The sequence below is a fragment of the Nannospalax galili genome, unplaced genomic scaffold (assembly GCF_000622305.1).
Source record: "Nannospalax galili isolate Female #2095 unplaced genomic scaffold, S.galili_v1.0 scaffold290, whole genome shotgun sequence".
Taxonomy (NCBI): Eukaryota; Metazoa; Chordata; class Mammalia; order Rodentia; family Spalacidae; genus Nannospalax; species Nannospalax galili.
Genome location: NW_008331486.1, coordinates 4,666,966 through 4,693,648, shown reverse-complemented (window position 1 = coordinate 4,693,648; position 26,683 = coordinate 4,666,966). Strand labels below are relative to the sequence as shown.

The window sequence follows — 26,683 nt, the reverse complement described above, 5'->3', positions numbered from 1 at the left end:
ATCTAAGGCTATTTTAAACCCTGTACAGATAGAAATTAACTTATAGAAAATACAGTTATATAAATAAGTTCCAATCCACAGAAAGAAGCTTTTGTCTCATGGTACCACTGACGGTCGCACTGGGATAGCGACCTACTTTGATAAGCATTTAAAATTATTGTAGTGTGTCTTACCTGACTACAAAAGATGGTGCTGTGCCTTTGTCTTTGGTACGGTTGCTGATCTTACTGGTTCTCTCTTCAATATGTAAATTAAAGATTTGTTTCTTTTTTATATATGTATGTATGTATGTATGCTTGCCTGCTTGAGTTTATGTGTACTATGTATGTGCAGGAACCTGAGGAAGCCAGAAGAGGGCATCCAGTCCCCTAGAATTGGAGTTACAAGTGGTTGTAAGCCACAGTATGGGTGCTAGGAACCAAATCTGAGTCCTCAGCAAGAGCAGTAAGTGCTGTTAACTGCTGAGTTCTCATCTCAGCCCCCAATAAATGAATAAAATAAAATCTTTAACAAGTATTCATTCTGTATTTCTAAGAATCATGATTGCACCTTTTAAAAATCCTTTAAAAGTTACACGGGCACACACTCATGTACAGGCATTCATATACACGTGCAACACTTAACTTTATTGGGACAGTTTTCATTATATATCTTTTAAATTATGTTTCTTACTCTACCCATGGCAGTCTCAGGAGACAGTCCCCCAAAGACCTCGGTATAGAACTGAGAGATGAAACTCTGCCTCCTAGTATATGCTTGCCAAGGGCTCACTTGGAGTCCAGAACTGGTCTGTTGGTGGTTGCAGGGTTACACACCTAATGTGTATTCCATTGGTTCAGCTGGGCTGAGCAATGAAAGGGCAGGCAGAGGCAAGGAAGTCACAGAGCCAAGAGGGCTGTGGAGGGAGGGCACAAAGTCTACTGTGAGAAAGAGGGACTTTAGGAACAGGGAGTCTGGAAAGGAGTCTTACAGGGGCACAACAAACACAAGGAGGCTGGAGAGGAGCCAGAGGCCACAGAGGGCAGGAGAATGGCCTGGAGGTAGGAGCACTAAGGGACATCTGAGGGAACAACAGTTCTACTAAAACACAGCAAGAGTTACTTTGGATAGGAATAGAGAGGTAGGGGAGGGGTGGAAACTTGTCTTTTGGCAAAGTTTGGTATTGACTTGGCCAAGTCGATGCCAGGTCACATGACCTTCATTTTGATGGCTTATTCTACTTTCTCAGCTACTTCAGCTCAACTTACAAACAGGGTACCAATCACAGGCCAAGAAACATGAACAGTGAATACTAATCAAAAGGGAAAGAATGAGCGGATTGTGGCTATGTTTTAACAGGAAATTCCTCTGGCCAGCTCCTGCGTCTCTTGCGTACATGACTTGGGGCTCTGAATGGTCGTGTTGCTGGGGGTAGCAGATGCTGCCCTGGCAAAGGCCGAGAGGTTTATGGCTTGCTTTTTAGGGGGGGGAGGTGGACATAAGATAGGGGTGAAACCTTCTGGTATTTATTTCCATTGCCAAATTGACCTATTATGTTCTTGGTGCTCAGGAAGACGCTCAGTGCTCTGAAGAGCCACATCAAACGCCACACTCCCAGGTACATCACCCATGAGCTCATACCAGCCCTCTAATTCAAGCTCAGCATCTTTCCTTTAATCAAAACCACCACTGAAATAGGAGACCAGATAAGCAAATGATGGTTAAAGACTGTCTGGCAATGCTTACCATAACACGGGGGGTCATGAGATGAGTGTGAGATGGCAGCTTTAAAAGGAATGGTAGCATCAAACAGCTGCATTGGAGCATCCTGCTCTGGAGGAGCAGTAGGGTGCAGGGTCCCTGACCAAGCACGGTGGAGGTGGAAACAAGATGTGGGGGGGGGAAAAAGAACACCAAAAGCCCTCTTTAACCCAGATGTGGAAAGACAGAGCCTGGTGGCTGGAAGAGATCACTACTGCAAGCTGTGAGAGTGACTGGAGAGACAAGAAGCAAAAGGGTCGCTGGAAGGCAGTAACATCAGGTCATAATAAAGGGCCTATCTTCAGGGATGGCCTCACAGTCCATCTGAGAGCATCCAAGAAGAGCTGACAAAACTAACAGCAGTGACAGTTAGCCAGCCCCTGCTATGTGCTGGGTGCAATTCTAAGCAGTTTTCATTTGTCTACTTTAATCCTCACTATAGGGTAGAGGCTGAGCTCAGCGTCTGATCTAAGAGGCCACACTCTCAATTCCCAGGCCCCTCATTTCCTCCGTGGAGGCTGGGGTCCTCTCACTCCTGCAAGTGGCATGCATTCAGACCCCAAAGCATATAGCCACATGAGGTACAGGCTAGAATGACAATTTCTCATAGCTGACTTCCCTCCCTTGGGCTCCCCACAGCTGCAGAGAATTTCTGATGGGGTAACATTTGATGGCCGATTGCTATGGCCAACTTATGTCCAGTGTTCCTTCTGAGTGGGGTGTGAATCTGGGACTCTCCCCTCTGAGCAGGCATTAATCCCTGGCCCCAGCTGCAAAGTCCTAGCCACAGTGGTTCCTTTTAGCAGCCCACGCCTCTGACTCTGAGCATGCCCTTTATTTTTAGGACATGGTGATTTCTCTTTCTTGGCTTGCAGTGTGGCTCTGCTTGTTGGTGTGTTAACTTAGTTGTACTTTATCCAACATTACTGTGTTCACGTGCTGGAGCAGGAGACAGGGAAGCAAGGCCTTTTCCTCATCAGCTCAGCCTACCTACCATTCCATCTGAACACACAGTCTTCGAAGAGAGTGTTCTGGCATTCTAACTTCCTGCATCCGAAGCCTGATTTCAGACATGCCAAATGCACACAGTCAAAGGCACTCGCAAGCAGAGGGCTGAATGGAGTAGGTCCTGTGGTGTGAGTGAGCCCTAGCTCAGAAGCAGTCAGGGCTTGGACCACACAACCAACCACCACAGGAGTACAGGAATAACAGCTGAAGCTCTCCAGGCTGGTGTGCTCATCAAGGAGGAAAACAGTGGGGAGGGGAGGACTGAGGTCAGAACCCTGAAGAACCACCATGTCCACGGTCACAGAAAGAGTCAGGGAGGCAGCTGTCAGAAGAGCGTGAGGAGAGTTAGGACCGGGGCAGAGAGGGTTATCAGGAAGAGTTTGATGGACAGTGTCCAGCATTTCCTCACAATGCCAGGCAGATGAGGGTGAAATGTCAGCCTCCCCAGCAATGATGCAGAATGTCTGAGGAGCAGGTCTACAGAATGGCGGGAAGGAGCTGCCAGGGGCCGCCACTGCTGCTTTCCTTGACGTTCCTCCTCCCCGTCGGCCTCACCTGGCTCAACTCCCATCTGGGCCAAGACTCAGAGAAGCCTGAGACCAACAGCCTCGGCTTCCTCCTGCCTCCTCCACCATGTCAGTGGGGAGTCGCTGCGATGCTGCTGTTGCTGCTGCTGCAGATGCAGTGGGAAGACTCACTTTCAGGATGAGTAATTCTCAGATCCAAAGCATGGGGATGCCATACATCTGCCGGCCTCAAGTGTCTGCCAAGGGGCCTTAGATCTCAGTGGAAGGGGCCCTCCTCGTACTGAGGCCTGGTATATGGGGGAGTGGGAGCTCTGCTCCAGGACGGTCCCCTCCCAGGTCACACCCTGCAGACCAGGCCTCCTGCCCATCAGTGGTGATTTCCTTCACGCCAACAACTTCAGTTTTCACTTTGCTGCCACAAATGAGTCAAACTCTTTGGACCAATTTAGTAGGAAAGAAAGAATCACTCTGGATAGGTGCACAGGGCAAGCAAAACGTGTGTGTGTGTGTGTGTGTGTACACATACATGTGTGCGAGTGTCATGTATACTCTGTCAGGGGAGTTGAGGGGGAGCATGTGGAACACAGGACTGTGATGACTCTAATGGGTGACTTCCTCACACCATGGACTCCAGCCCCAGGTGTCTCAGGAATAAGCAGCCTCTCCCCAGGATCACTCCAGTTACATAACAGGTCTTGGCGGCTTCCCAGTCGCTCAGGCTCAAACCTGGGGACTGTCCCTAGTCCCATCCTATCAGTGGCGCCCCCTGGTGCCCTCTCTTCAGAACACATCCTGCATCATCCCATTGCCACTGTGTTGTGGTCAGTATTACTTCACTCCTGAACTCTGTTTTCACCAAGTAACTAGGCCCCCGTTTCCAGCCTTGGTTTCTACTTCTCCTAATTTGTTTTATACACATTAGCAACAGGGATTAAAAACACACAAAGCAAAGAATCACTAAACTAGATCATGTCTACCTCCTGTTCAAAGTCCTTCTGTGCACTTGGAATGGTACCTGACGTCTCCCCCAGGCTGTGAGCTCCAGTTATACTGACATGTGGGTCCCTCTATGACACCATACTCTTCTCCCTTGGTGCCACAGCACCAGCTGTTCCCTCTGCCTGGAATGATCATCTCTTCACTGTGATGTGGTTGCTTCCCCTTTGTCATTCAAGCCAAAGCTGATACCGGCCCTCGGCCACCTACCCCCGCTGTACTCTGTCTTTACTCCCGTCTCACGCGCTGTGCTCGCTACTCATGCATTCAACCAATGGCGTCTCTCAATTGCCTCTATGCCAGCTAAGGAGATGCATCCACTCCCGAGAACCGTGTCTATTGCCCCAGACGGACATGAAAGCTACGAGCACACCACCTTGGCTGCAGTCTCAGAATCTGGCATGGAGGAGGCATTCAATCAATATTTGATCTTCAGAATGAATAAGAGCCACAAGGTGATGTGTACTCGGGAAATCAGAGTTGGCTGATACACTTTCTTGCTTAGGCTTTGAGGCTTTGACGAGGTGATATTCCAAAATGGCCTCAGTTCCGGGATAAGTAACTCCTTGCCTGTGTTGTTCCAGACCAGCCATGACTCCCTATTTGTGGATTCAGCCAGCATCCACTGAGATCTTACTATGTACAGGCCTGTCCTCTGTCCGTCAGTCAGCCCTGTCCGACTCATCCAGCTGCTGGCACTCAGGGGCCAGCCATGGACAGGCTTACAGGCTACTCTGTCTTAGCCAGTGACTGACTGACCCACACTACAGGTTGTCTACAGTACAGCCAAGTGGCAGGTCTCCTGCCTGTTCTGTTTAGTCTTCCCAGATATCCAGGGCCTCTGCATACTCCTAGGGACAGCATTCAGAGAGCAGCCATGCTCAATGGCCGGCCACATCTCTCAGTCCCACTTTCCAGTGTGTGTGTGGCCCTTCTTGCACTGGCCTGATGTGATCGAACCTTCTACCACTGCAGGGGTCCACACAGTGGGCAAGTAGACTATGGGTCCAGCTAAACCAGGCTGCATCCATTTGGTTCCGGCACTCACCAGCTCTGAGGTCACAGGTCATTCCACTTTCTGGAAACTCAGTTTCCTCTTTGCCAAACAGGGATTATAAAAGTGCTGGCCATTGGGTGGTTAGAATCTTTTGTTCTTCCCGGTCACATGGGCCCATAAGGTCTCACCAGTTCCAACTCAGCTGACATGGGAGAAGAGAGGAAGTGGCTTGTGGGTGGCATTTTTATGGCTAAAATCTCGCTGCCAGCCATTAAGAGCAAAAGAAGAATGCAATTCAGGATAAGCATATACTTCAGACAACACGCGTGTGCTGGCTGGCACAGGGAGAGAAAAATGAGACCTGTCATGAGGAATGAAGGCAAGAGGCAGGCAGACATGGGGCCAGAACCACAGAGCACACGGCAGCTCCACTGTGTACAGTAAAGAGGGTCCTCCTTTCCACGAGCCTGGGAACAACAGCTGCGAAGGGAAAGAGGCTGAATCCGGGCCTCTCCCTTCTCCAAACACTCTGTGCAAAGGCTGTCATTGAATTAACAGGACAGGTGGGTGACAGAGTAGGTCTAAAACAAGGCAGGTAGTAGCTTTACTGAGAACCAACCACCCCCTGGCCAGTTGGAACTGGAAGTCCTGGGTAATAATCCATGTGGCTGCATAGCTTCCTCTCTCCCTGCGCCAGGGCGTGGCAGCTGCCATCCCCACTTCCTAAAATGCTGTGTCTTCACACCTTCTGCCTGGGCAAGTGGCCCTCCATAGCCAGGGAAGCCACCTGGCTCCCAGCCCATGGACACAGTGGGAAGACGTCTCAGAAAAAGCAGAGATGACTGCTGTTCCAAGACCCCTGACCGCTACTGACATGAAATCTCAGCTACCTGAATTTTCCTTTTAGCCACATTCCCTGAGAGTAAGTGCTCGGGTTCAGGCTCCCCAAGAAGCTATGGAGGTTCATTTTGGTGGCAGCATAGGCCCAAAACGGCAGTGCTCCACCTGCATTTGGGCTCAATGAACTGTGCAGCCCTGGCACTGCTCTGACCTGGTGCTGCCCTCGGCCCCAGCAGCAGACAGTACCCTTTGCAGTACGCTGCAGTTTCATGGAGGGCTCTGCCCATCCCTGAGCAGGTCACATCTCTGTGCCTCATCAAATACACAGCTAGCAGAGGTCCCTGAGAGTCACAGTGTTGCTCACATGAGAAGATTCCAAATGCAGTCCTTTGGGTCTCCACATGGCTCCCAGCAGCCCAAGGAAGAATAACAGCAGCTCAATGATGGAAAAGTCATTTGAAAAAGAATCTCCAAAAAACTTTTGAAGAAAGCCTCATTGCTCAGATGGCCTTGGAATCACAAGGCTGGCAGGGACCGCAGAGGCAGTGGCTTCCAAATTTGCTCTTGACCTGCAAAACCACTGCTCAGTCCACCCAGAAGCCCCATATACAAATAGGCTGCTCTGGTGGAGCCTGGGCTGTCTTCTTGGCCCCTGCACGCCTCTCCCTCAGCTCCTGGTGGCCCATAAGACAGTTCTAAGGACCTCTAGAGCTCTATGAAGCACTGACAGAAATCCACTATTCCAGGCCAACTGCCCAGAGCAGAGATGAGAAAGAAGGCCTGTACTAAATGGAGCCTAAATGCAAACCCAGAGTCCGGACTCCAGGCTGATGTTTCTTACCCCGTTCTACCATGGCCAGATATTGGGAAAGTTGCCACTTAAAGAAGTAAGGCTCATTTTGTATCACCTACAACATAATCCTTAAGTATTTTAAAGGCCCCTGAGCTGGCCAAGTAGGAAACAGAGTCCAGTCCCAGGGACTGGCAAAGGGAAGATTGGAAATGAGTGGTAGAAACACATCTAGTTCCATACAGTCCTGTCAGTTCTGTGGGACGTAAACAGGTCTTGGAAGCCTTGGTCTGTGGCTGTGAGAGACCTGGACTAGGCAGGCCAGGAGGCAAATGCTAATGAGCTATGGAAATAGCAATTACTTCCCCTATGTCAGGTGCTGCACCAGCCAAAGAGGATAAAAAAGTCTGAGATATTTTTAAAGTATTTTTACAGCAGGAAAACTTTCCTACAGACTCAATTATATAACTATCAGCCTCCACCTCTGAGCTGAAATTATCCAAGGCCTCAGGAAAAAAAAAGAAAAAAAAATCATTTTTTCCTACATAGGGTCATAGTTTTCTCCAGAGAAACTCTGAGCTCTATGGCCAGTGACCCAGGGCAGCTGCAAAACATCAGTGCAGAGACCTTCCCAAGGGCAATCTGGAGCCTGCCAGATATGAAGTACTGGCGAAGCTAAAGGCAGAAGTCATGTGCTAACCCGGCCATCATAGATGACGCTGAGGGGTCCAGGAAGATCCCACTGGTGGCTTCCAAGCTCAGCCATGTCCACCTCCTCCCCACTCCCTAGAACCAAAATGAGGCTGGGGTCACTGGAGTCATGAGGATGCCCAGAGAACATTTTGTTAACTCATAGTAACTGTCCTTAGCAAAGTGCAGATAGTCAGAGAAAGCCTAGGTAGGCTTAAGTCATCAGCAGATGCTCAGCAAGGAGAGGGCAGCCAAGATCAAAGGGGTAGACTCAGGGAGATTAACTTACAGCCCAGGTTTTTGTCAGCCTGAAGATGGGAGCACTTTGTAATGCTGATACCACAGACATGAGAGAATGAAGGTTGTTGAGTTCTAGAAGTTTCTGGGGAAAAAAAGGAGATATGGAACACATTATTTTGCTGCTATAAACAACAGGATAAAAACATGCTCAAGGGGTACCAAATGCTGCCATGTTTATAAAATTCAATTATACTTAAAAATGTCTCATGTAGAAAATATAGTTCTAGGAAGTTCATAGGAAACATATGATCTTTTTCTCCCTAATTTTCAAAAGACGAGACTTCATCTAAAAGATTTGCAAAATTTCATAAACTTATTTGACAGGCTGCTGGGCAGCAGTGAGGCTTGAGACTAGATAACTGCTCTACATTCTTTCTAATAAGTTGGGTTTTTTTTTTCAGAGCTCAGGTTCGAACCTAGGGCCTCAGGCATACGTTCTACCACTGACTATCCCCAGCCCCTCTATACGTTCTTTCTTAGATGACTCCGAACCTGCCAACAGGCTTCTGTAAGAGAAGACCCCAGCATGCCAACAGCATCAGCTGCTTCTATGATCACCCTAACATCGAATGAGAAAGAGGCCAGGGAGATGTTATCGATCTGTGTAATCACTCTCAGCTGGGAAGGCAAGGCTGCGGTTTCCCAGGCACTTGACCGTGAGTTTTTAAACCAGACCCCAAATGAGTGAGAACATTTGGTGTCAATTCAGTCTCAGACAAGTTCTTTACCACGGAGGGCCACAGAATGAGACACAAAGTAGAGAGTCAGGGCAGAAAAATGTAATTGCTCTGTTCTTGGTTTTATGCTGAGGCAAACTTGCTAACAGGGCAAGGTCCCATTTCTCACTCTTGGGTGGCAGCAAGGCCCGGGTAACAGTCTCCTTAGACCCAATCCCAGCTCCCAATACCTGAGCCTTCAGAGAGCTAGTGTTCTTATAGTTCAAACAAGAATGGTAATGAGCACCTGTGACATGTGGGCTAGAGTATGTCAACTGCCCAGCCAGGTGGGTCTGGGTCTTCTCTCTCAGGAAGGCTCATTCCCCTCCCCAATCCCTTATCCTTAAGGCCCTTCCTCTACCATGTCTCTTCTAACCATGTTCCCAAATGCCTGTGTTCCCACACAGTCCTGAGCATGTCTCTGCACTCTGGTTTGAAGCTGCTTTTCCCTGGCTCTCTCTCATTTTGGACTAGGTGTCCTGTGAGAGCAGGGACAAAGTGTTACCTACCACCCTATTCCCGTACCTCACAGTGCCAGCACACAGTCAGCAAAATAATAAATAGATGAAAAGCCCTCCAGTCTGGACTTTGCTCCTACTTGGAAATATCACCCCAAATGCTTCATTTCAGACATCTTGTAACAATCTCTAATTGTTTCCTGTGTGTAAGAATAGATGGCTCTGTGGGAAGCTTCGTTCTAGAATCCGACTCGCTATGCCTATCACAGGATTTCCTCTGGGAGCGAGAAGGCCTCTGGGAGCTTACCTAACCTGCCCTTTCTCTTTCAGAGATGGGAAAACCAAGGCTCAGAGAAGGCAGCGACATGCCAAGGCTACACCTGGATGTAGGGCCAACATGACAATCTTCATGAAGAAGGCACAGATTAAGGAGGGGTCATTTTGCATTCCCTGAGTGGGGACCGTAACTCATTTCTAAACACAAGCCCTAGGAGGGCTGGGGCCATTCCCCACACCCTTTTCTGACCCAGCATGGTCTTGACTGACAGCAACAAGGAGCACAAAGCACGGCACCAATTCCGGGTGCTTCAGAAGAACTCACAGGCATGGTGACCATTGCCCTCAGTCTTCTGGGGGGCGGCAGAATAATGCCACTGAAGACAGAAATGGCCAGGATTCCTGTCCTGCCACTGGCTAGCTTGGGCCCTCAGCATGGCCACTCTGCCTCTCCTCACACCCATTTCTGCAGTGTGACTGGGACAGCACCGTGTGAACAAAGAAAAGCATCACATTGGCACAGCAGTCACCACCCAGCCTGGCACTAAAGGGTTTCGGTCCGGGGCAGTTTTGCTGGAATCCAGGTGGAAGCACACACCACACTCAAGCTGTGAACCAATCAGAGCAATGCTGCTGGGGTGTCTTTCAGGCCCAGGTGGTGGGAGCAGGGCACTGGGAGGAGCTCTCTAGGTACGACAGTGGTTCAGGAAGGCTACAGGATGGCACAGCCTGGCAGGCAGAGATGAGGGAGAAGGAAAGATGGGGCCTGCTGAGCAGCAAGGGCAGAGCCTGCCAAAACAGGGGCAGCAGGGTCGCCCCACCAATGCCCTAGCTCAGGATGGACGCAGTGGACTCTGTGGCCGTGACTATGCAGGATGTGACGACATCACAGGCATCGGTACTAACTACAGCCCATTGGCCCCCAGCACTGGTAAAATCTTAAGGACAAGGATGGGATTCCAGGGAACTATTAGGCCAAGTGAAAAGACTGAAAGCCCAGGTGAGGGGAATGGCTAGCCACAGAATTATGGGACGGAGGTGCACACCACTAAGGCACATACAAGGTGTCAGTGGTCAGGTGGCTCTCATAGCTAGCTCTGCCTGGGGTCAGGTCACAGTCCCCCGCTCACAGTGTGACCCCTGACTGACAGGCCCAGTGCTTTAGGGAAACATGTTCTGAGAAATAAATAAACAGCTTACCTTGGCTATTTTCACAAAATGGCTCAGGATTTCTGCCCTTATTTTTAAAGTCTGTGCTGTTAGAATTTCTCGTACGACCCAAAAACTGACCTGTAGAGTCAAACACACACATATACACTACACACACCAGAGAAGTGGTTAAAACCAGCTGCTTATATCACCCTTGCCCACTACCACTGTGGGATTTCTACGAGGCCAGGTAGCTTTGAGGGTATGGCTGGAGGTCAAATGAGATGAGTTCCTGATGCCCAACCCAAGATGGGTCTTGCGTTCCCATCCTGCCTCCTCCAACACACACTGAAGGGTGAGAAGCAGACACTGGCCTCATCATCAGGGCAGTGCTGGGCCCCAAGGCAAACACCAGTGCCTCTATAGGTACCTCAGGGAATTGTGGGATGAAGCAGCCATGGGGAGACTGTGGATGATGGGAGGATGAATGGACAGAGGGAAAGATGGACAGATAGACAAAGGGAGGTGTCTACCAATAGCATTACCTATAAGTTCACATCCCTACCCAACATAGTTGCCACAAATTTAATGTTCTAAAAGAGGTTTGCTAATAACAAAAGATACCCTAAGCTATGAGGGAGATGGGATTTGTGGACATGGGATGGGCCAAAAACGTATGTGGACAGCTTTGGTGTAGAACTGCATTCCTGCCTGACCCCTCATATACCAACAGCCCCAGACCCAGGGTCTGTGGGTGGCAAGGACAAAGTGGTTTGTCAGTGTGAGGCTGACACAGCACTGCAAGGAAACACAGAAAGCAGTCAGCTAATAAATGCTGGGAAGTGGTTAGCGCTTCTTGTTTATGCCTCATTACCATCAGAACAGTGGTGCCCAGAGTGCGCCAGACAGCCCCACAAACATGCTGTTCCAGCCACAGCAAAGGGATGTGTAGGATGGAAAGGAAGGTGAGATGTGGGAAACCCCCAAACGTCACAAGGAAAGGAGTTAACAAAGCAAGCTTGCTGTGCAAAAAACATATTCTCCTAACTGAAATACTGCCATTTTTCAAAGAGAAAGCAGGAGATACAGAGAATCAACAATTTGCCTTTTGTATTAAGCAGGAGCATCACAGAAATGAGTTCAGTGTAATTAGCTCCAGGCCATGCCTGGGTTTCCACAGAATCATTTTTTCCAAGGAACTGCCAAAATTAAGTTCAGACTCATGTTTACTAGTCATTTATGGAAGAAGGCTTTTTTGGATACCAAACAGTAGGCTCATAAACCTTGTATTTTAATATGTGTGCTGTTATGCCACATAATTTCAAGTGTGATGCTTTGCATGTGCAATTTAACAGATTCCCACATGCCAAAACCTCACACATTTTCCTGGCATGACTCTGGAAGGGGGCAGAGTTGACTTGGGACCCGCACACATGGTGTACAGAGAGAGGCAGCTCTGAAGCAACAGTCAATTTAACAGAGTGACCGAAGTCCCACTGTATGCAGTCTATCCTTAACTGGTGTGGAAGAAACCAGAGGAGGCGGCAGAGCCCTCCAGAAATCTCTGTACTGGCAGGTAGCAGTGGTGAGGGCCACAGAGGTTCAGAGCATATAAGCTGGAGTATGGGGTCCTGACAGAGGAGGGCAGGCCCTGAAAGATGGGACGACCTTATACTGAAACTAAGGAGCCACTGTGTATGTTGTGGCCCAGAACTGCTGAGTGGCTGAGAGGGCTGCAGGAGTGCTGTGAGGTGTGGTAGTGAGGGCAGAGGCAGCTGGACATAATGACCAGACCTCAGTGCTAGGGTAAGGAGAAGGGAAGGAGCTATGACACTACCCTATGCAGAGTTCCAGAGGCTTTGGAGCAGTGACAGCACATCTCTCCATGGAGTAGGGGCATCTACTAGAATGTGGAGGTGGTCTGTGAGAGGTGTGGACCGGGGAGGGCCACAGGGAAGAAGGTGTAGATGAGGGACAGGTAAGAAAGTGCGACGGGTAGGACAGGCCTGGTTCTGAATGTTTTCTATTCTCTAACTGTAGACTTGAACAGATCCAGAAGACAAAGAAGTAAAGATAAGCACAAAAGGCAGTCTCTGCAATCTCAGACTCACAGACAGACAGTGATAAACAGTGTGGTCTGTGTCCAGGGTTGGCTTTTTCCATTAGAATTGGTAAGTGTCAATCCTATATCACAAGAAGTTTTAGAAGTACTATCTACAATGTTTGCAGCATTCAAATACTTCATCTTTTTTTTTTTTTAAATCCTTACTACTTTATTGGGCTTGCTAACAGAGCATAGGGTGGGGGTTTATTTACAGAAGAGTGGGTGTCCCCTCATTTATGGCTGTGCTGTTAAGTCCACACTCAAATATAGATCCTGTGACTTCCCAACAGCCATACAAAATAGCGAGAGGTGCCTCATGGCATTCTCACTTACATCCTTAGCCCCTCCCTCACATGCAACTAAGGTCGACTGAGTGGGTGGGAGGTGTAACTGACTCCCCCCTCAAGTACTTCATCTTAAATATGGGTATCACTTGCTGAACAAATTCCCTACTGTTTGTGGGTCATTTTTAGTATTCTGCTATAACAGACGACACTGCTGGGAACACCTGTGTGTATGTGCATCTCCTTCATGCTGGCATCTTGTACCCTAAGGAACCCAGGGACCCCATCTCCCATCTTCTCTGGAACTTCACTTTGTCACACACCACCCCCCTCATCTTCAGCTTTAGCTTTTCCTGGTCTATTGGATCCTTCTGCTCAAATATGAGCACCCTCAAGGGTCTGCGCACTTGATAGAGAAGCATGATCACCTCCCTGGATGCCACTGACCCCTCGAGCCACTGCTCTTTCTGTCTTTGGAGCTGCTGTTGCCAGGATCACCTATGTTTACTGCCTCCATTGCCCCTACATCCTACTGTACCTCCTGCCATACCCTCACAAAACTGGCTGAAGTCACCAGCACGCCCCTGTGGCTGAGATCCATGGGTTCTTTGTCAGTCCTGCCCAGATGACCTGAGCTGGAGTACCCACAGCTCTTGAAGGGCACGTCCAGATTCTGCCCTTTCGGAATGTTCTCTTTTCTGCCCTTGTTCAGGCTCCTGTGCAACCTCCTGTTCTCTGCCCATGGCAAAGGCCAGCAGTCCTCAGCTCTCCAATTCCCCTTGAGCCTTTTCATCATTTTGGAATCCAAGGGATGCACAACTGGCCCTCACGTCTACTCTAACGTTCCAGCCTCCTACATCTGCCTTGGCCTCCTCTTGGCTAGAAGCCAACCCCATGCTGCTCCTTTTCTCTGAAGTTAATGAACCGTTTCCTCCGTGTCAGTACAGGTTCTCATTTCATCCTTCAAAAACCAGTTGAGATGATCCCTGAGGAAGATGAGCTCACAGAAGCCAAAGCCAGTCCAAGATCCGACAGCTGAAGAGCTGTGGCTAGGACTCAAACTCAGGACTGCTTGACTCCCTGTAGAGTCTCAGCATCCCCACATATGCTTTAGGGCAGCAGTAGGTGCCCCCCCCAACTAAGTGCAAATTCATAACCTGTGGATTTTCTAAAGATAGATTCAGATGCAATATTGTCAGATCCTCACAAGAATGACCCTAGAAGATCTAGAGCTGGGCTGGGGGTGAACTCTTTGTGGGGTGGAGACACATAACACACCTTAGATGAACCTGCCCAAGCTCTTCCACCCAGTCACTCTATGAGCAAATCCTGAGGTGCTCAGACCTCACAGAGGAGCAGACAAGTCGAGCAGGACACCTGCCACTGGGTTTCTGATTTGGACTCAGGAGACTCAAATCCTCGGGCAACTTCTTCCAACTAGCTGATCTTCACATTTACCTTTTGGTTCCCTCTAAAACACCCAAATGTCCCCTATGTGCCAGATACCATGCTCACGCTCTTCAGAGACCAAATTCTTTCATTCGTATAACTGCAAGGTGAGTACTGTTGCTATGCTTGGTCGCCAATGGGGTCAGTGGGCTGCCTGCTCTCATCTGGAGTCTGATAAGGTAAGCCCTATCTTGACATGTGTCAGGTCCACCAGGAAGGGATCCCATAGAAAGCAGTTCCTGCTATGAAGGCTCTGTCCGGGAGGGAGCTGCTACCTCTTGGCAGCCCTGCATTTCCCAGAGCATTCTGTTTGAGAAAATGCTGCTCGACTTCTAGCTCACTGCACCACTTGGTCTGAGCTGCACACAATGCAACCGCTCACCATGCAGGCTACTCTACCTTTGTCAAGCTGACCTGTACCCTTGTGGGAAGCATCTTATAACAGAGTCCCCGAGGGCCCATCCTCCCAGAGCAACTTGGTGGTCCAAGGAACAGACAGAGTTGGCTTCTAGTCAAATAGTTTTGTTAAGGAAACTATGAATTCTCTGATAGCGTGTGCACATCTGTCTCTTTCTAAGATTAAGCTTAGGTTGAAAGGAAAAGATTCATAGCATTAAAGTCTTTGTACCTTCTCTATTCAAAACAAACTGCAACCCAGAGGCAGCTATACCATTCTTGGCTCCTATCACACCTCACCAAACAACTCCCATGCCAACTGCAGCCTTGATCTTCAGATCACAAACTGGTGCCTCTCTGAGGCTGAAGATGTGGAGGCTGGAAAGGGATAGAGAGGTTGAGCAGTAGTGATGCATAGGGGCCAGGCATTTCTAAGAGGGAAGGCCCAGCTGAAACCAAGACCCCAAGGGCCACCACCCGGAGGCCAGTCACCAAGACCACCCAGAGGGCCAGTCACACACATCACACAACTGTCAGGCCTCTGTCCTCACTTGAAACCAGGAAAACCAAGAGGGAGAAGAGACTGAGAAAAGCCTTCCTTGGAGGTGTGGCTGCTGCAAAGGACGCCTTGAAGGGAGCCTACTATCAAAGGCCAGGCTCTGGAAGGTCTGGTGAAGAAATCAGAAGCCCTGGCCCTTCGGCTGGTCCATCTTTCAATCATGAATGGGGAGCTAGTTCTTCACACCCAGAGCAAATGTGGAGCTGGACCAAGTCCATTTCCAACAGTGTGGGACCAAGAAGCTCAACTCAAGAAACGCTTCCTAACACCTCACTCATTTGTTCCATGTGTATTTACTGAAGGTTTGTTATACACATGCCCAACACTGGCAAGGTGGTGGGGACAGAACGATGAACAGGACAGGCACAGTCCTCACAGAGACCACAGAATACACACCATGAGGACAGCTGAGTTACGGATGGCATGGAGTACAAGAAGGTGCGGTGAGGGAATGTTTGACAGGGAGACCTGTAAGGCTGGGGATTCAGGGGCAGCTCCCTGAGGTGACATTCAGGCTAAAACCTGACAGGGTTGAATGGGGAGGAAGAGTTCTGGGCCAAGAGCACAGCACATGGAGGACAGGGGCCTAGTAGGACAGAGATAGGGCACATCAGGCAAGAGGGGTCAGGCCAGGATGGTGGAGCCTGGAGAGGGAAGGAGGGGGAGGAAGAAAGGTGAGGCTGGAGGGGTGAGTAGAGGCTAGATTCCCCCCTCATCCCACCTCCCCACACGCAGGCCCTTACAGAACAAATCAAAGTGAAGATGCTGTACCCTTAGCTTATGTGGAGTGACACTGGTGCAGGAAAGTTGTGCTTCCACCTACTTTGTGAACCAGACTACGATGGCACAGAGGTGGACCACAGGGAGTGATTCAGGAAGAACACTGGGACCTTGGGACAGGTGTCTGGGATTGATCACAGAGAAGCTTCGGCCTACAAGGAGAGCGTTACCACGAGGACAGGTGCATGCAAGCCGAGTCGCTTACCTGGTTAAACCTCCGGGTAAAGGCCACGACGTTAGGGGCGAGACTATGTTTCTCCTTCTTACTCCATCCACAGCTGGCTAATTCCTAGGAGGCAGAGAGTCGGTTTCAGCAGGGATTCTAGTCAGCATGCAAAACACTACAACATCTGGTAGGAAGGCGAGTGGGGAGGTGGGCAGGGTTCAAGCCTTGGCTGCATCTGTCTTCACCAGGTGGGAGAGGAAGCCTGGGCCTGCAGATGGAGGTGCACGCAGGTGCAGCCAGAGGATAAGAGACATGGTGCACTCTTCCCCACAGCTCTGTCCCTATTTCCTAGGATTTTTGTGATAAACTATTCCCTCTGCCAGCTTCTCTACACAAAAGGCCTTTCTTTCAGCACACACTGTCTGAGAGGGGGTGTAAGTGTTTAAACCAGCAGGGTTCATCCTGTCCTGGATATGACGCCAGGGCTCTAGGCTAGCTTAACATTAAAATCTAGCGGAAGAATCTCACATTTCACTGGCCACACGACGTTCTCCTGGAGCCAGGCACAGTCCAAGGCCAAGCTGCAATCAGAGAAGCTTCTGGAATTACCTGGGATTCCTTCCTGAAGCTGGCCCCGTCCATGGCTCATATAGCCAAAGACACAGAAAGGGAAGGTACCATTAACCTGGGCAGGGGCATGTGTCTGCCTTCCCAGTAGGCTTAGCATCATAATTTGATGAATCAAATATGCATGTTTTACCTGTCTCCAAGGCTGCTTCCTACTTGGGGACAACAGGAGCAATTGTGTGGGGTGATGCCGAAGCAGCATGCACCAGGAGCAGCTAAGCAACCTGTGACTCCATGTGGTTTGGGCTATGCACACACCCCTCTTCTAACAAGGCACTTGGCAGCCTGAGGCCACACCTACACCTGTCTCCAAAAAAATGCACCTAGCAACCCCTTAGCAACCCATGACCCCCACCTGCATCCAGCTGCACACACACCCCTTTCTGAACAATGAGGTAAATTTCTCCTCCCTTTAACGACCATCAAACAAACAGATTATATTCAATCACACCTCAATTCTATCCAGGTATGAGGCTAGGAAGGTCAATCCAGCCTGAATTAGTTTGGGGTGTGTGCATAGCAAGGCGAATTGTGTTCTCTAAGGGAACTTCTAGGGAGAGTCTCTATTTACCATCTTATGCCCAGGTATAATTAGGCAAGCATAGATTAAAATCAGAGACATCATGGGAGGGAACATGCACAGTGAATGAAGGTTTACGTAATCCAAGCCTGTCAACCAAAACAGAACGACTGGGACCACTCTTTATAGCAACCAAATGCCTCCTCTTCAACCCCGTAAAAGGAAGCCCCAAACAGTATCTGGGCCCAAGAGTGCCCTCAGTCATGTGGCCCACTGCCCCTCCTGACAGCACTTCTCGTGAGCTGTTCTACTGCTTTGCTTGGAATAAAGGTCCTCTTCCATTTCTGTAATCTCTGTGAGCCTTTATTTCAGTTCCTTGAATAAGAGGCCAAGAACCTAGAAATACCAGACCTGACCACCAGGAATAATTCAGAGGACATAAAAGGACCAAGGGGCCATCATGAAAAGGCCAGCATCCCCAGGGTGTGCCTTGGGGCACATGACAAGGAAGGGAGGGAAGTTCCCCACCAAGCTCCAGGACCTCTTTTAAATTCCCATCAGCACTCTGAATTATAAGCAACTTTTTAAAAGTACATACCTGGAACATTTTAAAGAACTTTAACGAGAGTCACCTGCCAACCAGCTGGAGCAAACACAGATCAAGGAAGTCAGGGACTGGGATGGCAGGAACAGCCAAAGACAAAACTTACTGGCTGGACAGTTATGTCTGAAGCACAAACTCATCAAATCATCTTAGTGTCTCATGATGAGTCCTAGTCAGGCATGTGTGGGAAACTGGCTGAGGGCAGAGGGCAGCTTAGCTGCCAGATGAACCACCTGGACGTGGGGGTACACATGAGGACCAACAGGAGCTGAGACATACCTCTTCCTGGCGGCCTCACATCTATGAATAGTCACTGTTCTTTGTCATCCCCAAGAAAGAATACAATTGACAGGACCTGGGCAAGGCCTCAGCTTCAGAATTTAGACCCTACATCTGAAGACAATGCTGTCAACTACTGCCAGCATTGAACAAGAACCCCCTGCACAGCAGGCCTGGGGCAGGCACTTAGTGTAGGTTTACTCAGAGTAATTATCACCACACCCATTTTAACAAATTGGTGAAGGGGCTCAGAGTCTGATCTGAATGAATACCATGACTCTACTTCTCAAATCACATGTGAATCTCTTGGCAATGAAGGACTTCCTGTTCACTGTGGTGTACCTTGTCTGGAACTGTGTACCTGAGTGGATTTCCAGTGTATATTTGACCTGCTTCAGCTGAATTTACCCTTCTCTTTGCACACACACTATTAAGTACGTATTTCTGTCACTTTCCAAACACAATTACTGCCCCATTAGAGCTGGTTTGTCAGAAGGAAGACCTCTCTCACTTGGGGGCCCCCAATGTCAATGCTGAAAAAGTATGGGTTATAATCAACCATAAACCCAGTTCATTCAACTCATGTTCAGGATTGAGACTGCTTTTTGCCTGGGTTTCTGACTGAGAGTTCCCTACATTTTTTTCCCCTTCCTTTTAAAAATAAACAGCAGTAGTGCCTGGTATGGTGGAGCACACCTTTAATCTCGGGAGGCAGAGATAGATGGATCTCTATGAGTTCAAGGCCAGACTAATGTATACAGGGACCTCCAGAGCAGCCAGGGCTATACAGCAAGTAGCAGAAGGGTGTGTGTGTCTGTGTGTGTATATGTTTGCTTCTGTGTTTCACTTGGACTCTGTGATCTTATTTCCACATACGACCACTTGGGAAGACATCTGGAAGGAGGCAGTGTGGACCCACAGTTAGACCTGGGTGAGATCCTGGCTGTCCACACCCCAGCCACATAATGCCTATCTTCCCAGGATTCATAGAGGATGGGACCATGTGGGCACACTGAAGTGGAGGTGGCAAGGGGTGCTCAGCCTCGGCTCAAAAACACAGCACCTCCTTCCTTTCCCACCCCAGCCTCCAGCTGCCATCCTGAACTACTAAAACCTGTTGCTGTTTCTCTTTTCACCAATGTCAGGCAGGCAGATCCTCACACATGTGCCACCAATTTATTTGGTTTGAACATTTCTAAGGCCAGACCATGATTCAAATGCAGTTTTGGGGGTCAGCAGTTCCCTAAGGAGCCTTGTACACTAGGAGACAGGTTTCATTTCAGACTGAAACCTCAGCAAGGTGAGACACTGTCTGAGAGGTGCACTGATGATGTGGGAGTAGCAGAGGACTTGGAGAGAAAAGGCCACTCTGAATCCCAGCCCTGTCTCTGTCACCCAGTTGCTGGTGTCCTGGCATCTGTTCCATCACTGAGGACAAGGATCCTGGAAGTGTTCCCAGGGCTGCATTGGGGACTGCAGGAGGAAGATTCTGGAGCAGGGTAGTGGCATGCTGGGCATGCGGCCTGGCCCACGGCAGGCATTTGAGTGTCTTTTGAGTGAATGAGGTCCTCGGCACTGGAACCTCTCAGCCTCAGTACAGAAAGATTTATCAAGATGTCAGAAGAAATCAGACTATTCTCTGCTCTGAACCACACTCTGGGCCCAACCTCCTTGGCACTCTTCCCCTCTGTGTTTGGTCTTACAGGATTACAAGAGATTCCATCTGTGTGAAGTGGGACTGGAAAGAGTGAAGTAATACAACACAACTCTTCCAGCCACCGATGCCTAAAAAAGGTCCACACTATGGAACAGATTTGATGGTGATTAAGTTAAAATTGACCAGAGGAGACAAGGCTGGCTCTAGAGGGGAGACAGGTTTGGGCTGTGGCCGGGAAGGCCTGGCAGCTCTGCATCCTAGGTGAGCCTGGGTTGCACATGACCTTCTCGAAGCCCTGGGCCCACAGATCGTCCAGGCTGGCTGGCTCTGAGTCCTGGGCTGAGGTTGAGGAAGCATGCAGAAACTGAGAGCCCACATAGACTTCTGCCAGGGTCTTCTGGGACCTGCCCTCCATCACCTGGATGTTCCCTGGGTTCACCAGGGAAAACAGAAGCTGGGAAAAGAAAACTTCCTGCCTCCTCTGCTTCCCTCCCTGGGATCCACAGCACTTGGCCCCATCCCATCACTCAGCCTTCCCAAAGGCCTGGCCAACTCCTCCTCTCCAGTTCCCCCTTCCTTCCATGTGCTGGTATACAGAAGCTTTGCCCACTAACAATAACAATAATATTGGATGCTTGTCCACACCCCACCCAGCTCCTCTAGCTCCTCGGGCTCCTGCTCTCCTCCTCCACAGGGGAATTTCCTCTTCCCTCTCCTCCCTGCCTTCCTCATCCCTACCACTGTGACCTGCACTGCCCCATGGACCCTCTGCAGGGCCATGGTCTTTGCCTGGCTGTCCTCCACCCAGGTCCTTGTCCTCAGCCCCATCTTCCAGTTGCCCTTTTATGACATTGGCCCCCAGCCCCACCTGGATCTGTTCATGCTTCTGTATCCTTCAATCACCCATATTCCTGTCCTGAGCTCCAGACCAAGTTACCAAGCTACCTGTTAGCCAAACCTCCCTCAGCACCCATAGGCACCTTAGTTTCAGCAGGCCCAGACTCGAAGGGTGTGTCTGCACAGATGCTGCAAACAAAAACTCACAGCAACATGGGATTCATTTAGATACTCACTCTGCCATTCAAAAGAAAATGTTTATTACTATCATCATCTATGGAAAAATGTCTAACTGGCACAAAAACTTCCTCCTACATCCCTACCTGCATGCACTCCTAGGTGACACTGAGAGTCAACACCAGTCTTAGCTCACCAGGCACAGCATCTCTAAGCCCCACAGCTATGAGACTAGCCCTACCAGTTCTGACTTTGTTCTTAGGGCTCTGGAACTCAAACACCATGTCATGACCCAAAAAAGACCTGACCCTGAGTGTGTGTGGACCAATGAGGTAATCACTGGGAGAGAAGGCCTGGGAAAGGGTGCCTGAAGACCCCTCCATGGCATCTAGGCCACCAGGCTATAGGAAGCTGGTGACAGAACATAACCCTGCACATGTGGGTTTAATTCCGACTCAACCTTCTCCAAATCACATCCACTCTGTCTACATGGAAAACACATCACCTCAAGGAAGAGTCACTGGATCAGATCTCTGGGACTACCACCAGGCTGGCACCGGCCACCGGCACATCATCACCTCTGTGTTCCTCCACAAGCTTTACCCTGCCTCCTCCCATCCACCCTCTGACGGGGGAAAACAAACACACCAAAGGAACAGAACTGCCAGGTTTGCTTATAGATACTCTTCAGAAGAGCTGCTGGAACAACACATATTTAATCAAAGGTGCTCTAGAAGCATCACGGGCAGAGCAGCCAGTAAGGCAGTGCCAGTGAGGGAGTGGGGTGGGGGCTGCCCGAAGAAGGAGTGCAGTCCCTCCAGGCCAGTGGTAAGAACTGGCCCAGGAGACAGGTAAAGAACAGAGGGGCCATCAAGTCCCCTGGGGGATGTACAGGGCTTGCCACCCACAGGAAGTCATCTTAGCAGAGGTGTGGAAGGGTCCTGGGATAGACGCACAAGTGGCAGAGCTCCCAGGCCAGCCTCCCACAGGGGCCTGGTAGAGGGCTGGCTCGGGTCTCAGGAGTGAGTGCTGAGGGCATAGGCATCATAGAAAGGCCAGAGAGCATAGTGTTCAGGGAATCAGATGGACCTGATTGACAATAAAACAACATTCACAGGAAAGGGGGCAATGAGTAGTTGGAAGCAGGGGCCTAAACCCCAGGCTGAGAGAGCCTGAAGTCTGAAGGGGCTCCAGGACTCCCCAAGGCCTGGGAAGAGGGTGCAGGCCAGCCAGAATGCGCTTTAAGATTTCCTGAGCACGAGATGCATGCCAGCAACTGTGCTGAATGCATCCTGCGGGTCATCTCACTTCATCCTCATACAACCCTGACACTGAAAAGTAATAACAAGCAAGCTGGCTGATCTGTCCAGGCTGCCCAAGCTGCTGACAGTTGGGGTAGTGGGAGCCCATTCTTACCCAAGAATGGGGTTGCTGGCCATAGCAAGCATGCACAAATCAGGCTGCTCTAAGTCCCTCTCTGCTACGTAGCTAGTCACTTTCAGACTGTGCTTTGCTCTAGCAACTTTATTCTATAACACAGTTGTTTTCTCTGTTTTGAGTTCAAATGCTGAGGCAGTATGACTTCATGTCTGGTTTATACAAGTAAACAAATCACCATCCATCCAGCACCAGCCATGAGGCCCAGCCTTATTTACACGAAATATTACCATCTACCAACTTATCAAATTAAGTCAGGAATGCACGGGCATATCAAAACTATCAAAAAACCAGGCCTGTGATGTATCAAACATATCAGACCAACAAATGATGCAATTTCCTGACCAGGACCACACTGAAGGGACACCTGGTCCTGGGTGTGATGGTTCATCTTCACTGTTAGCCTGACTGGATCTGGAATCTCCTAGGCAACAGGTCTCTGGGAGTGTGGGTGTTTCTAAAGATTGAACTGAAATAAGAAAACCCACCCTAAATGGGGTGGAGGCAGGGGGTCGTACCACTCATGGGCTGAGATCTCAGACTAAATAAAAAGGAAAAAGGGAAAGCTGGGCCTGGGGCGCACCCTTTAATCCCAGCACTCGGGAGGCAGAGGCAGGCAGATCTCTGTGAGTTCAAGGCCAGCCTGGTCTACATAGTGAGCTCCAGACCAGCAGAGGCTACAAGGAGACCCTGTCTCAAAAAGACCAAAAGAAAAAAAGGGGAGAGCCAGCTGAGCTCTGGCGTTCTCAGTCTGCTTCCTGGGTGGACCACGCCAGCTACCACACCTTCTCCACCATGGTGGACGGCACTCCTCTGGGCTGTAATCCAAAATAACCTGTCATCCCTTATGTTGCTTTTCATCTGAAGTCTGGTCATAGCAACAAGAAAAATAATACACTGGGGTACAGGAGCACCCACCAAACCATCACCATCATCTAATGCTTATGTCACAGAATTAATAGGCAAAGGACTCCCAACTTTGTCCCTAGGTCTTCAGATCAGCATGATAGCCCAACTTAGTGTAGACCCTGTACCTTGAACTACAGCTCTGCACCTCCAAAGAGCTGGGTTTGGGTTACACCACTATCTTATCTAAGCACCTCCAGTCACTCTTTGTATCTGACAGCTCTCTACTCCTGCCTTCAGTCAGGCCTCTTTAACCCTCTGGTAGTCTTACACACACACACACACACACACACACACACAGAGACTAATGTATGACCTAAGAGACGACATTACTATTTAAGACTGGAATAGAAGAGCCTGCACTTGCCAATGGCCACATCTGCCAACAAAGCCAATAGTAGTTAATCAATTAAAGGCAATGAAATTGATGTTACTTGTGAATGTATTGTTACTCAATAAATTCTGATAATATGAAAAGACACAAACATGTTACCCTGTTTCTAACAAGTTGTGTTCATGACAAGGTGTCAGTTGAGAGGAGAGCTGGGTGATGGCACGGAACTGACCGATACAGGGGCTCAGAGCTGACCTAGGAATCTACCAAGGCCAGAAAGGGACACGTCGCCTCTGGCTTCACAGGCTAAGCATAAAAGATAAAAGAGATTGTGGAGTTCTGAGTCAACAGCTCTCCCAGGAGCAGAGATCCAGAACCAATTGCAGGGTTTACTGTGTGTCAAAACAGCCCACTGGCTGTGGCAGGTATATCCACATTACCAATCAAATCTACATGGTGACACAGGTCCAGTGTCATCTCCACATGGGAGACAAGGCTCTGAGGTTCGGAGAGGTAGAACTGAGAAGAGTTGCCAGGTCCCTTTTAAGGATCCTCATCTACTGAGGGGACATATCCAGGGCCACAAGTTCTCCCCTGAGTAAAATCTGCAGTTCTAGAAGATTCTCATGGCTCTCACTAAAACAGGAGGCCTTTACTAGTGTGTGTTTTGCTGTCCACACAACTGAAACCCTTGTTGTCTTGTCACTTTCAGTGAGATTGTTAGTCAAGGCTGAAACAGCACAGTGACTGAGTTCAGGATTCTGCCCATCACCTGCCCCTGGGACAAACCCAAACCACCACTAGTTATTGCTGCACAGAATCCAAATCAGGGAACACATTTGAATGAGAAAGGACACATTGCTCCCAGGATGCCTGACAAAGACCTGGAGGAAAAGCCTAGAGGGGAAAAATAAACCGAAGCTGGCAAAGAGAATGGAAAGGAAGGGACTCCCCCCACTCCCAAGAGAGACTTCAGTGCATTTCTGGACATTGGTATAGCTTTTAGCTACCTGGAAACACAGTCCCAAGCTGGGTTATGCCAGGAGGGACTGCAGAGGTGATGGAGTCAGCTGCCTGGGGTTGGGGTGGGAGTTGGGGGTAGGGAGGTTGGGCTAGGAGAGGCTGGCTACATTACCAGGAACAGGAAGAGGATGAAAGGGAGGGAGAAGACAGGGGCCCAAGCAACTGCCCATCTGCCCCCACCAGGGGCAAACAGGACAGGGAGGTATTGGCTTCCTTCTGGCACTCCAGAATAAAGCTCCCCACTTGCTGGCATTTGGAGGTCTATAGTTCATTGCCCTGACCTGTCTTCCTGCAGAGTGGGCATACTGCTGTCTCTTGCCCTGGCCACTTAGGAGAAAGGCCAGGAGGGAAAAGGCATGAACAACTATGAGCCCCCAGGCCCAGGAGTAGAACCAGCATTATGAAGCCAAAAACCTAAGTAAAAAAAAATTAGGCTTAGAGGAGAGAATGAGAATTCAGGGATGAAGACAAAAATAAAAACTGCTGCTACTCTAAGAACATGAAAAGCAGCAGACTAAAAAAGTGTAACACTTACATGGTAAGATTTTTTTTTCAAAAAAGACATACAATCAATATACAAAGAGTTGTTACAATTCAATATTAAGAAAATGGTCCAGTTTTCTTTAACACAGATACAAAAGATTTGCTTAGAACTTTTACCGTGAGGGAACAGGTGAATCCCAGTCTATCCATAAAACCAGGAACAGGGGCTGGAGAGATGGCTCAGCGGTTAAGAACACTGGTTGTTCTTGCAGAGGATGGGAATTCAGTTCTCAGAACTCAAATGGTGACTCACAACCATCTGTAACTCCACTTCCACAGCAACTGTCCATAACTCCAGTTCCAGGGGATCTGACAGCCTCTTCTGTCTCCTGAGGCACTGCACAACACGGGTGCACTTACCTACGTGCAGGCAATACACTCATACACATAAAATAAAAATAATAAATAAAATATTTAATAAAACAGGAACAACCAGCATAAGCGGCGATGTAGGCATCCACCCAGAACATCAGAAGCTTTGCGTAAAGTGAAAGGAACTGAACACAAAAGCACTGTGTGATTCCATCTTTGTGACAGTATGAAAACTGCAGGGATGGGAGTCAGCTCGCTGGTCAGAAAGGAAAAGAGGCAAGTGATTATGAAGAGAACTTCTGAGGGGCCAGACATGCTCTCCTGGCTGTGAGGGAACACGGTGGTGATGTGACAGCACTATCTCAAGCTGCATAGGGCTGCTCACCCCTGGATGGAAGTAAGCTTCAGTAAGGACGACTTCAAAAAAAAAAAGAGTCCAACCACGGGAACCACAAAGAAATCCCACGGTGACAGCTGCGCAAAGGGACCAAAGAACAACTAGTTCAACGTGGAGCAGGATGAAGCCTCCTGGAGGTGAGACAACAGGAGCAATTAAAACACGATTCGATGAAACTGAAGCAGAAAGCCTGGACATGTCTGAGGACTTGAGGAGGGTAAACAATGACGAGGAAAAGGATGATAATCCCCAGGCCTTAAAAAACAAGGGATTCCTATTTGCATATATTTAAATATTATACATCCATTTAAACAGCATTTTCTATATATCCACAGACAAACATCCTATGTTCTCATATTTGCACTCTTACACATTACATATGCTTACTATGGAGCCACTGATGGACTGGGAGAGAAGAACATGTGGGCCCGGTACAAGGCCTAGTCTCTTCAGAACTGCACGAGTTTGTCAGAGAATAAAGCCCAATCCTAGCCCATCGCTCATTCTACACTGAGTAACAGGTGTGCGGCCATGATGGCAGTGGATGCTCTTCCTTGGTTTCCTACTGTCCGAGTCCATCTAAGGGAGCCACAGAGTGTCTGAATAGGGAGTTCACAGCTTGGGCGATAGAAAAGTGCAGCTGTCAGAATGTGAGCAGGTGGGGAGGGGAGGAAAAGCATAGAAATCAAGAGACAAGAGAGAATAAACACAGCTGATGAAACGGGAAATCAACGTCTCAGTGAGCCAAATACAAGTCCAGAAGTAACCAGGAGAAAAAGCAGTTTAAAGAGACGGTGGTTTTCTT

General features: G+C 49.2%; 1 protein-coding gene across 7 annotated transcripts in view; it reads right to left on the bottom strand.

Annotated features, from left to right (window-relative positions):
- Ralgps1 (Ral GEF with PH domain and SH3 binding motif 1) overlaps positions 1–26,683 on the bottom strand; it is a 269,430-nt gene that overhangs the window by 144,646 nt on the left and 98,101 nt on the right. For all 7 annotated transcript variants that reach the window (XM_008824977.2, XM_017796233.2, XM_017796226.2 and 4 more), the window contains exons 5-7: positions 16,265–16,348; positions 10,539–10,628; positions 7,878–7,970 (exon numbers count right to left, since the gene is read on the bottom strand). In XM_008824977.2, coding sequence (XP_008823199.1) covers positions 7,878–7,970; positions 10,539–10,628; positions 16,265–16,348 — 267 coding nt within the window. The remainder of the gene's footprint in view (positions 1–7,877; positions 7,971–10,538; positions 10,629–16,264; positions 16,349–26,683) is intronic.